This window comes from Aulostomus chinensis, chromosome 9, assembly GCF_037954235.1.
Source record: "Aulostomus chinensis isolate RoL2024-O1b breed Wild chromosome 9, RoL_Achi_v1.0, whole genome shotgun sequence".
Taxonomy (NCBI): Eukaryota; Metazoa; Chordata; class Actinopteri; order Syngnathiformes; family Aulostomidae; genus Aulostomus; species Aulostomus chinensis.
This window is the reverse complement of record NC_141328.1, coordinates 16,316,136-16,328,645: the sequence shown is the minus strand read 5'-3', so window position 1 is coordinate 16,328,645 and position 12,510 is coordinate 16,316,136. Positions and strand designations below refer to the sequence as shown.

The window sequence follows — 12,510 nt, the reverse complement described above, 5'->3', positions numbered from 1 at the left end:
ATTTGTGCAAAGTGGGAAGCATCTTCCTTCATCTGCGTTTGGCTGCTTCGTCATACCAGATGACACCATATGTCATTTGTGAAAGTCAGCAAAGTGCAAGAGAGAAGCTTGTCCAAGTGTGTAGAGAGCAATGTGTAAGTGTATCTGTGTGTGTTGTTTGCTAACTGCGCTTTGTAGGAACAACTGCAGATACATGAGTCAGTGTGTGAGTGTGTGTGCATGTATATGTGTGTCTGCACTGATTCCTGACCAGTGCACAGTATCAAATTAACAACACTCAACACAGACTAACTGTAACTCAACACCAACCAACTCGCTCACATTTTCAAATCTCTCCCTCTCATTCTCTTACACATACCTTTTATAAACTTTGCTTACACCTGAACACACACACACACACACACACACACACACACACACACACACACACACACACACACACACACACACTGTTCTTCCTCCATCCACCCTCTCTCTGCTCCTGACATCGCCATCTCACAGTTCTTGGTCATCTTTCTCTCTCTCTCTCTCTCTCTGCAGACCTTCACCGCCAACTTCTCTCTGCTTTTGTGTTGCCAGGCTACAAACTAGTTGGAGGAGGCGTAGTGAGGTACCACACCCCTGTTAGAACATGCTAGTGTGCACATGCACATCTGAGAGATGCAGCACACACTTATCCCCAAAGACTATCCAAATCTACCCAGACTAGTCATCACAGAGCTTTGATTGGTATTATCATATTAATATGTTGATTTTTCACTGAGTAGTTACTCATCAGGAAATTGATTAGTGACTGTTTCAATTAGAGCTTCAGTGATCAGTCAGCAATATTAATACTGGCTTTTCACAAATATATATGTGTCAGTGTTACCTTATTTCTGCTAATATGGAAGTTTTTTTTCGTTTTTGTTTATTTGTGTTTTTACAGAGTGGTAATGCAGAAACAGATGATGCTTGGGGTAATTTAAAAATTCTGTCGTTTCATAGTTTGTCCAGCAGAGTGCGCTCTGATTAAAGTATTTACAATCCTCTTTGAGCGGTCCGAACACAGGAGAGCAGACAGCTGTGCACCGAGAACCAGCGTCTCTATGCTACGTTGCTAACTAGTTTATGATTTACATATACTGTAGACAGTGGGTAGTTGACTGAGAGTGTTGAGTGCTGACTTCATGCTAACTTGTAAGCTACATGTTAAGATGCAAACCTAAAAGCAGCCCAACTTTCAAGTTACTAATCTAGGTAGCTACTTCGTCAATAACTTGGGAAATTTTTTTAGAAATTTGGCATAAGAAAAATGCTAAGTTAAGCATGTCCATCCATAACTGGTATGCAAATATGAGGTGTTTACTCAGATGAAGCTGGCAAACTAATTTTCCCATGTACCGCTAGGAGAAGAGGGGGCAGCAAGATGAGTCAAATAGCAAACAAACACAGATACAAATGGAAGAAAACAAAACAAGAGGATGGATATAAAAATTACTGATAAAGAGGAGGCAGCGAGTTGAGTCAATCCTCGAACGAACATAGATACAAACAAAGGAAACCAAAACAACATGATGGATATAAAAGTTATTGATTTTAAATGGAAAAAAATAGAAATGAAGAGTTTTCAGCAATTAATATTCCAGCTGAGTAACCCTGGAAGAGGTCTGGTAACAGCCTTGATGACCATGAGCTCTGACCATCATGTTATTAAAGTATGTGATCATTTAATAGCTGAATCTGTTTCCATTGTGTTCATCTTTTCGTTCCTCCAAGGGTACTAACTTTTTTTTTGTTGCAGTATTTAGAGATGTATTTTTGATTTTCAGGGTTCAAGTTTTTTTATTGCACCAAATGAAAATTTGCATAAAAAGAGCTAGATGGAAACACACCTTGTTGGGTGGAAGGTCATGTGCGAGCATCTTCATGTTGCATGTATGAACAAATCCATTCATTGTATTTACTCAAGTTAAATCTATAGTGCATCATATTGTTGTATCAATGAATGTCCTTCACACTCAAGCCCTTGCAAATTAGTTCACACATTGCTCATTAAGCTCATCGCTGCCAGGTAAACCTCTCCGTAATTTAGAGTAGATGGAGTTTTGAGGTGACGACATTCCTGCACTGTCAGGAAGATTCACTCTGATACCGGTGACTCATGCCAGCCCAGATTGCTACTTCCAGTTAACCCTCTGCCAGACTCAATAAATCAGATTCTGATTGTAAAAAAAAAAAATCATTTCAGATGAGTTGTGTAGCCCCCAAAATAATATATCCACTGCTTTACAGCAAAAACAGTAATGGTCCATCAAAATTGTGTCACAAAGCTGCGGGAATCAAAGAGCTTAATAGTTCAGTAAAGAGGACACTTTGCCACTCATAACGGCGGGGTATTGTTTGATAGTGGTGCCTTTATCGATAGCTTGACTTTAGTACCTGCTACTGAATTATACTTTTTCAATTTTTGTAAAAACCTTTATCTACAACATGAAAATAACAATATACATTCTAAATTGTTGGTTGTAGTATTCATCTCCTTGGATTTTGCACACAGTAACAACAGTTGATAACATTGAATTATATAAACCAATTGACTAAAATGTATTTTAACTTCAGAGTCTATTTTAATTGTCTAGTTTTTTATGTGTCAGCCCATTTTTTCCGAGTCAAAACCGTTTTCCAACATAAAACAGCAACTTTGCAAGTGGTGTAATATTTTTCAAGGTTATTTTCGGCATTCTTTATTATTGAAGTACTTCGGCCATTTAAGTAAAAATACCGATACCCACCTCTACTCATTATGTTAAGTTTTAAAATATCAGCTGCATCAAAATATATCAAATGTATCACATCACAGCTTGAAGCTAACAGCGACTGATGACTAACTAGAGCAAAAAAAAAGTCCAAAAACTTTCAGGTACATCGTCATTAATAATCCACGTCTCGCTGGACAGAAATACACAAACGTTTTCATTTAAGCCAAGAACGAATACATTCTGATCACTTGCAAGCCCAAATCCCTTGTTCATGGGAGCGCCAAACTAAAAATGTTATAATATGGGTTTTTTTCAGCTCAAATCAAAGTGTTACTGAGAATACGGCGGGCTAAAAGACATGTAGATTACTCCTGACAATGCACTTGAAACTTTGTAAATACATTAATTCTTTTTAAGCAGTTTTGCTGTTGTTAGCCATCAGTCTCCGTTAGCTTCAAGCCAAATGTACGTGGCTGGCTCTTTCTGGAGTCAGGAATAAGTAATGCAGGAGGGATAAACAAATTTGTGAGCTCAAATTATCTATTTTTGAGTACTTTCATGGCTACAGACACTTTTTGGGTGAACTTAAATCAATAATCACAAGGAGTTCTTGAACATAAACATGCATAATAGCAAGTGCCAGAGATTTTAGTTGGTCCCTGCACACTTTTACTCCAATCATCCATTTATTGATTTACTCTATCAGCTTTCCATACACACACATCCTCTATAATCCCCTCATTCATTCATCAATCAATGCATCCATCCATGGTCTCTGTGCACCCAACTCTACTAAAAGCTGTTTGCTGTAGTCAGGACTACACGCTTGTTTTTGTTTTATGGAAGTGCCATTGTTACATTCATTGTTAATGTTACATTCTATAGCACTACAGTGAGGTTGTTGCAGTGTTTCAATTTGGTTTAGTTGTGCATGAATAATCAAGGTGTGAAATGGAATTAATGTGGCCTTCAGTTTTTTGAGTTTGAATGTTTTAGGTCGGTTGATGATCAGTGAGCACACCTCACTTGTTTCATTAGTGATGATGATGATGATGATGGCGTAATCAGAAGATCGGATAGTTTGCAGCGACGCGCATGTTTGTAGGTCATCCAGCGGATCCATTCATCCACTCTACAAATGAAACCAACCACCAAGCAGCCAGCCAAACATTCATCCATTCACGTGTCTACTCATCCAATCAAACATTCCTCCATCAGTCTATTTATACAATCTGTGCTCTCACCCATTCATCCATCTACCCATCTGCTCCTCCATTATTCATCCATCCCTCCATCCACCCACTTATTTGTTCACCCATCTCCTTCTTTTTTAACCCATTTGTGCCCACTCACCATCAGTGGTGCTGGACTGTAGTCTCTGGCAGAGCCCCTCTGTGTCTCCATAGCTGTCCTGGATCTTCTGCAGGGCGTCGGCCCCCCTGAGCTCCATCAGCTCCCTCAGCTCCTTCACCGTGACCCCAAACTCTCCCCCTGCGTGGCTCCCATCTGCCCTTCCTCCTCCTCCACCTCGAGTCCCTTTGGGATAAAACTCCACTGCGCTGTTTGCCATTTCACCCATTGTTGCTGTTGTTGACATGTCAGAAAGGTTGTTTCTGTTTCGGTCCTCCTCTCTCTCCCTAGTCTGTCCTCAGATCAGTGTCCCTTTGGTTTGGTGGGTGAAAGGTTGTTCATGTGCTCAACAGAGTCTCAGCTCTTGATGTCTTATTGAAATTTTGTAATTAAAATACTATGTTATACCCTTATTTTTATATCAAGGGTAACAAAGGGGAATGGTTGTTTATTTGGTCTCCTCTGTCTCTTAGCCTAGCACTTCCACTGCTCCTTTAATTCTCCATAGCGTGAAGAGGAGGAGGGTGAGGGGGATGAAGGACAGTGAGCAGGAGCACTTCAGAAGCGTGACATCTGAATGAATCCAGCTTTCTTTTTTTCGTCTCCTCTGAGACTCAGCTCTTTCCTTGTTTCTTGTCCCCCTCCCTCCAGGTTCACGGCCAGTCCATGGACAGACAGGCAGATGCACTGACGGGCAGGGATGACGGGATGATGGACAGATGGAGAGAGGGGTGAACGAGGCAAAGTCAGCTGACGAATCAGGGACAGGAAGTGGATGCAGTTGAGAGGTAGCTACAACTGCACCACCAGGACCTAGAAGAAAGAAAAGAGGGATGAGGCATTAGCGTATTGGTATATTGATCTTAGTATTGATACGTTTCAGGGGCAGAGAAACAATGGGCAAATCTCCATGAAATATATAAAAGAATGTCTCAAAAAATATGTTAAACAACAGCTAGAAGCATGTCATCAGTACAACTGCTCAGCTTCCTTTTTCTTGAAACTCAATGGTGAGTGGCACACACTGTGGCTCACAGCGTATATTACGACTGAAGCGTAATGTTTCTCCATCTGCTGGATAAAAGTCGTCACTCCATGTCCAATAAGCTGATGAAGATGAAGGAAATTGAATTTAATTAAATTCAGGGATTTCGGATGGGGAAAAAAAATCTATTGAAATAATTTAAAAAAAAAGAAAGAAAGACATTACTTAGAGCAGGGCTGCCCAAATTTGCCATATCATAAAGTTTCATTTGGCCCACCAGCTGTTAAAAAATAATTGAAAACAAGCGTAACAATAATCTAAAAATGTAGATGTGTAAATCACTGTTTATGTTGTTTTGTTTTACTCAGAGATAAAAAAAAAGCTCTTCACCTATGCAGGATCCCTAATAATTGATAACTTTTTCTTGATTTGATCAGGCAGCATAGTGACACTTCCCGCACGTTGCAGTAAGAAAAAAAGGACGAGGTGGAAACACATTTACACAACCATTTAGTTTGGCATGCGACCCTCCAAAAGTTCCCAGACCCTTCATGCCACATCCTGTACTGACTTCTCTGACCACAAAGGGACAGTGAACAAATCGTTGACAAAATGCCATCTTATAATGTTGACATGGCTAATACATTGGGAGAGGCAAGGCTCATCTACACATAGAGAGGAGTTGCAGTAATAAACCAATTAATCCGCTGAAAGAAAACTAAAAATCGTTTTAATTAGAGTCCAGTAAAGCAGGCTATGATGCAGGGTGTGGCTCACTCATGGTTACCACGGCGGAGTGAAGCAGCTCCACCCTTCTGACTGGACTTAGAGTGAACCGAGCCCGTAAATCCTAAACAATTAGTTAAAGGATGCTAGCGGTTACAAAATGTAGGTATTATGGTTATTCCCTGTGGGTTTGTCAGTCCAAGCAGCACCTATCACACTATACAAAGTCACTTCATTCATTATTAATGCAAGGCCATTGATTGAGAAGTTTTGAATAAAATGTTGTCAAAAAAGTTCACGCACATTTTGCATCATCACCTCCATCTCAAACAAGCGACTGCTGCAGCTGTAACATCCAAGTGAAATATCCACCGTGTCATAACCAGCCGAGGTCGACTCACTGCAAGTGAGCAGGTTGTAAAATGATATCTGCTCCTGACAGACATTACAATACCAACCTTGTGTTTCGAAAATGTGACGTAAGTGATCTCACAGAGAACTACAAAATGACCCACAATCCTACAGCGTATCAGTGACATCTCTGATCGGTGGAGTTCACTGTTACCTTGCAAATGTTTCCTGAATTTGTCACTTTTGGCAAATTTATAGTTTAAGAATATTCCTCCATAGCAAATGTGATTTCCCTTTCTGATGGCAAATTTTGAACATTTTGATATTCTAAATTGTAACATTTATATGTTTATTGACATCAGTGACAGGTAAGCTTGCAACAGAAAAATGCTAATTTGGTCATGAAATGCAGTTATTTTAAACACTGTTGGGTTGCAAATATCATTTACAATGCCTTATGGGACTGAGTATTTCCTAAACTCTCTAAATACTTGTGCACGCGCTCTTATATCTTTGCCTTTTTCTGTTTTCCTTATTTGTAATTTTGATCAAATATTTTGTGCAAGCATGGACCAAGGTTGAGCTGTCCCAGGTACGACATGAGAAAGGGCATTCAGACCTCTAACTTACTTTTATGAATATCCAGCCACATGCACCCTTGTCTGTACCGCCAACGTTAATATAAATGATGCAAAGAATGTTGGAAAAATTCATTCTGGCCATGTGTGTGATCACCGCACTGGACTCAGATCAGATGTATGTACTGCTGAGAGTGTATCAGCATTCACGTATCTGCTACTGTCTTTGTTCCTGGTACTCTGCCTCAATGTGTCAGCAAAAAATGTACCATTATGTGTTTGGGCGTGCGTGCGTGCGTGCGTGCGTGCGTGCGTGCGTGCGTTCACACGCATGCACACAATAATTAGGGAACATGTCATCCTTTGAAAGTTATGTGAGTTTCTAGCAGTCTGCAGAAAACCACAATGCTCCATCCCAGCTAGAATGGAACGGTCCCACAACATTGGAAAACGTTCCTTTCTGACGACATTAAAAAAAAAAAAAAATCAATCTAATGCTCAAAGGATATTTTCAAAGGTATTTGATATTTCAAATAATATTGGGGAACATATATCCCTTAAGTAACACCTCACTCAGACTCCTAAAGCCAACCCTCCTAAACCTGACCCAATATTCCAAGTTAACATGAGCATCATTAGTGAATGATTACTAGACTCATTAGTTTACTGTCAGTACAGTTAACCATTAACTAAATGTTATTATATCTTAAGCGGCTGGAATCAGATCATTTGGACATTTTCTTTTTAAAAATGACTAAAAACCATGAATCAATTTCAATTCAATATCAATATTTTAAATGCTGGCAGTGACTTGACCAGGGATGCACAATATCATCATCATCACTATCTGCAGATAACAATTTAAAAAAAGGAATTAATGGCATGATAGGACTAACATAAAATCACAGGCTCCCTGCTTGCTTGACCAGCTCGATGCCATGTGTCTAGTATGAGGGTTGTTTGAGCAGCACGACATCATCACAACAGCCCAAAATGTCAGCGGAGTGGAAGGTTGTGTGTGTTGCTATTTGCAATGATTTGTCAGCGTGGGTCATGCCAGGAGAAGGCAAGACGCATTCCTTCGACGCTACAAAATTAACAACACATCTCAAGAGCCGTCATCCCGACCCTTACGAGTTTAAGAAAACAAGGAAGGACACAGAGAGACAACATGTACCCAGCGCACAAAACTTGCCAGCAGCCTTTTTTCTCCACTCCTTGAATAAAGCTGGAGATTTCCTCACCCGTCCGAGGGCAAAAGGCATAATTCAGAAACCGAACAACGTTATTCCTCTGGACAAGCAGACGTTCTCATTCGCTGAAGATGTCGGGCTGTTACCACTACACGGTGCCGGGCCGGAGATCTGATGTGGCTTCACTTAGCCTACAGCAAATACGGCATGCCCTACAAAACTCCAGTTGAACCATTTTTCTTAATTTTACACATAACTAAATATCAAAAACATATTTAATCATTTTATTTTATGCCTGCAATTGTCAATGGGCCATCACAATATATTAACAATATATGCAAGATAATGTGTTAATTCCGCTACAGTCTATACTTTATGTCTTATATATCTGGATATTGGATATCTGCAACAACAACAAAAATCTCTCCTATCCCTACAGTCACAACCCAAGAGTATTATAATCTAGCATGTTTCTAATCTTAAAAATAACTGACAAGAGTCAGCATTTGACGGACCGTCCAGACCTCAGCCAGCCTCATGGTCTACAATAACCTGTGTACTGGAAAGACTTCCAGTTTGCTTGAAAAGACATTTCCTGTAGTTAGCTGCCCCTGATGAGGCCAGAGGAAAACAATTTCCTAATCAGCCAATGAACATTTCAACTCATCTCTGGAACTGATTTCATTAAAATAAATCTGACACCGATAAGCGCCGGCCAGTGATCCGCTCTCCTTCCACTTCCCTAAAATAAAAACTTTATCCCATATGAGCAACTAGCTGCTGCGAGACCTTCTCAGCATCATAAATGACACAACATATTCTTCTTTTCCCTGTTAGGCTGCTTTACATAAGCTTGAAAAAAAAGACAGCTCATCATGACTTCCTAGTCTCCTCCCTCCTCTCCCTCTGCCTCCTGCATCCTCCTGACTTCCTTGGATGCCTCCATCCTGCCTGAGTGTTAGTTTAGGACTGAGTCACCCTGCACTGCCTCCAATCCTCCTCACACTCTCCATCTTTACTATTCTTCCATCTACATCTGTCTCCTCCATCTATATGGTTCTTTTCTCTTCTCGTGTCATGTCTTACTGCTTACTGCTTTACCTTCGTCCTCTCCTGACTCTCTCATTTTGTTGCTCTCTCCGTCTATCTGTTTCCTGCTACTGCAATCATTTATTTACTCGGCCAGTCGTGCATTTTCTTCCCAGCGCGCTCTCTTACTCACTGATTCTGTCTGATTTTATAAAGCTCACGCGGGAAAGAGCTCCTCTGTTTGTTCCGCCCCTCTCTCTCTCTCTCTCTCTCTCTCTCTCTCACACACACACACACACACTCACACGCACACACACACACACACACACACAAACACACACAACTCCTGCAACTATCTCTGACTGAGTCTTTCTGTTTGTCTCTCAGCTTTGATGTGAGCAGTGCACGTGCACACATGTGAGCCATGTGCATTATATAAAAAACACACGTTGTTTTTTGGTGCACACACACAAAATGCACTAAGCAACGAGATGCAAGCACTGCAAATATACAGTAAACACACAAAACACTCATGCCCAGAGACATCACTTTCGCGATCTGTCATGACACACATACACACACACACGAATGTGTCATACACCACAGTGCTTTCAGGACAAGACAGAGAGAGCGAGAGAGAGAGAGAAAGAGAGAGAGAGAGAGAGTGAAAGAGAGAGAGGCCTGGCTGGAAATGTGTTTGAACATGAAAAGAGTCAGACAAAAGGTCACCACTATCCTCAGCGTCCAGCCCATTTATCCTGAACGCTAGGCCAGCTCCTCCACGCGTCCCAACGTCTTTTTTTATTTTAAGAGAAAGTCTCCTGTCTTCTCCCTCGGGTGTTTCTCTGTCTCACAGCAGGAAGATTGTTAGAAAGGAGGAGGACACCGGAAAGACTATCCTCGTGGGATTTGACTCCGGGGGGATGGGGGTAGGGATGTTGGATGATGGGGCAACTCAGGCTACACACACAGACACACAGACACACACACACCTGGAGTTTAATATGTGATCTACTTTCATCTTACTCCTTTCATGGTGTTATTTGTGTTTGCCCCAAGTGTTTCTTAGGGCCACAGCCCTTTATGCAACACCAGTCCCGGTCAGGTTCCTTCATTTGTTGAAATAAATAAAAGAGCAAGAACATTCCCTCACATGCCTACCTGTCAGTATTGCGTCCCCCCTCCCTCTATACAAGCTATCCTGCAGACCACCTGTGCACCTGCAGTCCTACTTTCTGACAGGTAGCTGAGGGGTCACCTCTGGCGGGGGCCTTGTATCTTGGCTGCTGCCTGCCGTTGCTGGCAGGGTTCCAGTGACACACTCCTGTAACACCCAGTGGGAGTAGCACACTTCGAACCTGACACAGTCCGATGCTGGATCCCTGACAGGTGAGCCGCCAACACGCCACACAGCTGCAGTGAATCAAGTGCGTACCAGCAGGGGGAAGTTGGTGTTTTGACTTTGACAGAAAAAGAAGTGTGTATCCATCCCTCTTACATCTCCCACAAGTGCACGGACACGTACACTGCCACTCAGGCCGTATGCTGTGTTCCTCCCACCTGAGCCACTGTCAACCTCCACCCAAAGCCACACACACGTTTCATGCTGGCTAATGCCTGTGCAGGAATTCAACAGTGTGTTTCCAACACAAAACGACCTTTCCTGGTCACCTTCAGACGTGCCTGAGCGTCAATCCCCCCCCCCCCCCCCCATCCTCCACGGCAACAGGAGGAGGTCCTGGCTGAAGCTGACAAACTACAGTGTAGGCCTCTAAAATTCAAGGAGAGAGAGAGTGTAGTGCGCCACTTGCCTATACCCTATGTCCCTCCGCAAGGTTACCGGCCCGGCCGGCGGCGGCCCGCTCTGCCCGTCTCATCCCCACTTCTGAAGCGCCCCCTACCCTCCTCCCCACCCCGAGTCAGAGATCATTACCGGACCAAACCCACACCCCCGCAGATGATCTCTGCAGGTGCGATGCGCCGTAACCGAGACAAACAACGCAATTGATACCCGATAGCCCCGATACTGAAGTAGCGCCCGAGAACAGCGAGCGGGGGAATAGCGCACTGTGCTCGGTGAAAACGTTGGATGGGAGCCCTTCATCAACGGACACAGAACACGGAGGAAGGGATGGAGGGATGGAGGGACGGAGACGTATCAGTGTGTGTAGCTCCACACACATGCACATCCTTGCGGAGGCGCGCTCACGCATACACACATCCTAATGTCATAGCGGTGTTTGCCAGGGTATTATGGTATGCCCTACTGTATAGGCTATTACTATTGCCGTGGAAGGCCCGGGATGACACGGTAGGCCCGGTGACACTCTGCAGCAGCAGCGCCGCTCAAAACCTCCCAACATGCTCGTCATGAATCACAGCAGGAGCAGCGCATCTTCCTGAAGAATAGCGGCGCTCAGGGTAAATAACAGTCACGCACGCGGCCACGCACGGACTCACCGACTCACCGTACAGGCCGAGCTCAAGGACATCAGTATCAGCGCGCGGGCGGGGAGGCAGAATCCCCGTTAATCTGCGTGTGCGTGGAGCGGAGAATGTCCCAGACCGGATGAGAGGATGCAGGGGGAGCGGGGCTGCTGCGGCTCCAGTCGCCTGGAGTCCGAAGGAGTGCAGGGATGAGAGACGACGACGGTGCTGATGAATATTCCACTCCGCGCGGTCACCTGATGGTTGGTCGGTGGAGTTCTGCGGCTGTTGGGGAGAGAGAGAGAGAGACGGAGGGGAGAGCGAGCGAGAGAGAGAGAGAGAGAGAGAGGATGCGCCGGGTTTAAACACCTCCGTCGTGGGGAGGGGAGGGGGGCAGTCCGTGCGCCTGGACCAAAGCTAGCTACCGGCTTTAGGAGCCGATAATATGGTCAAATTGTGAATTTTTAGGGGGAGTGGGGGAAAAAGAAAAGAAAGAAAGAAAAACGCCGCGGTGAGAGGAGAAGCTCATGCGACATCTCTAGAGGAGGAGGAGGAGCCCGCGCGCACAGGAGCTCGGTGGCAGCGGCGTCCGTGAGGGGGTGGGGGGTGGGGGGTGGCTGCTGTGTGCGTCAGCCCCAGCTACTCGTGCGTGATGACGACACCAAGCACACCGCAGCAGGCGTTTTTAGTGAAGGGTGAAAAAAAAAGTTGTGAAGGGTGTTATTATCAGTTAGACCCATCTTTGAAAATACTGACCGACGTGCAGTTGATCTGTTTCATCCGTGATTTAGCTTTGTACCCACACTGACCCAGAAACATTTGTAATACATTGATGCCATCATCGTACTACGCTAGTTTTGTGATAACCTTCAATGCTGAGTCTTAACATATGAAGGTTATAAACACTTGCATCGAAACTCTGCATAACTGGCTCTTCTCTTTCTGGACAGTCAAAACACACATGAATAGCAGGAACACATTTATTTTGAACGCAAAGAGCATTCTTTTCTAAAGCCGGGATCATCACTGAGCACATAGTTCTTTCACATATTGTGTTCCCTCAAATCTCACATTAGTCTATACACGAGCTTCCAAATCGAAAGCGAGATGTTTGTCTAATTACTTCTAAA

At 43.6% G+C, this 12,510-nt stretch overlaps 1 protein-coding gene across 6 annotated transcripts in view; it reads right to left on the bottom strand.

Annotated features, from left to right (window-relative positions):
- Positions 1-11,864, bottom strand: part of atp2b3b (ATPase plasma membrane Ca2+ transporting 3b) — a 63,617-nt gene extending 51,753 nt beyond the window's left edge. For 3 of the 6 annotated variants that reach the window (XM_086213983.1, XM_086213988.1, XM_086213985.1), the window contains exons 1-2: positions 11,422-11,864; positions 4,095-4,904 (exon numbers count right to left, since the gene is read on the bottom strand). In XM_086213983.1, coding sequence (XP_086070109.1) covers positions 4,095-4,338 — 244 coding nt within the window. In that variant the 5' untranslated portion in view covers positions 4,339-4,904; positions 11,422-11,864. Of the gene's footprint in view, positions 1-4,094; positions 4,905-11,413 lie in introns of all 6 variants that reach the window. The other 3 variants (XM_086213986.1, XM_086213987.1, XM_086213984.1) reach the window with 2 other exon arrangements.
- Between the last annotated feature and the right edge of the window lie 646 nt (positions 11,865-12,510).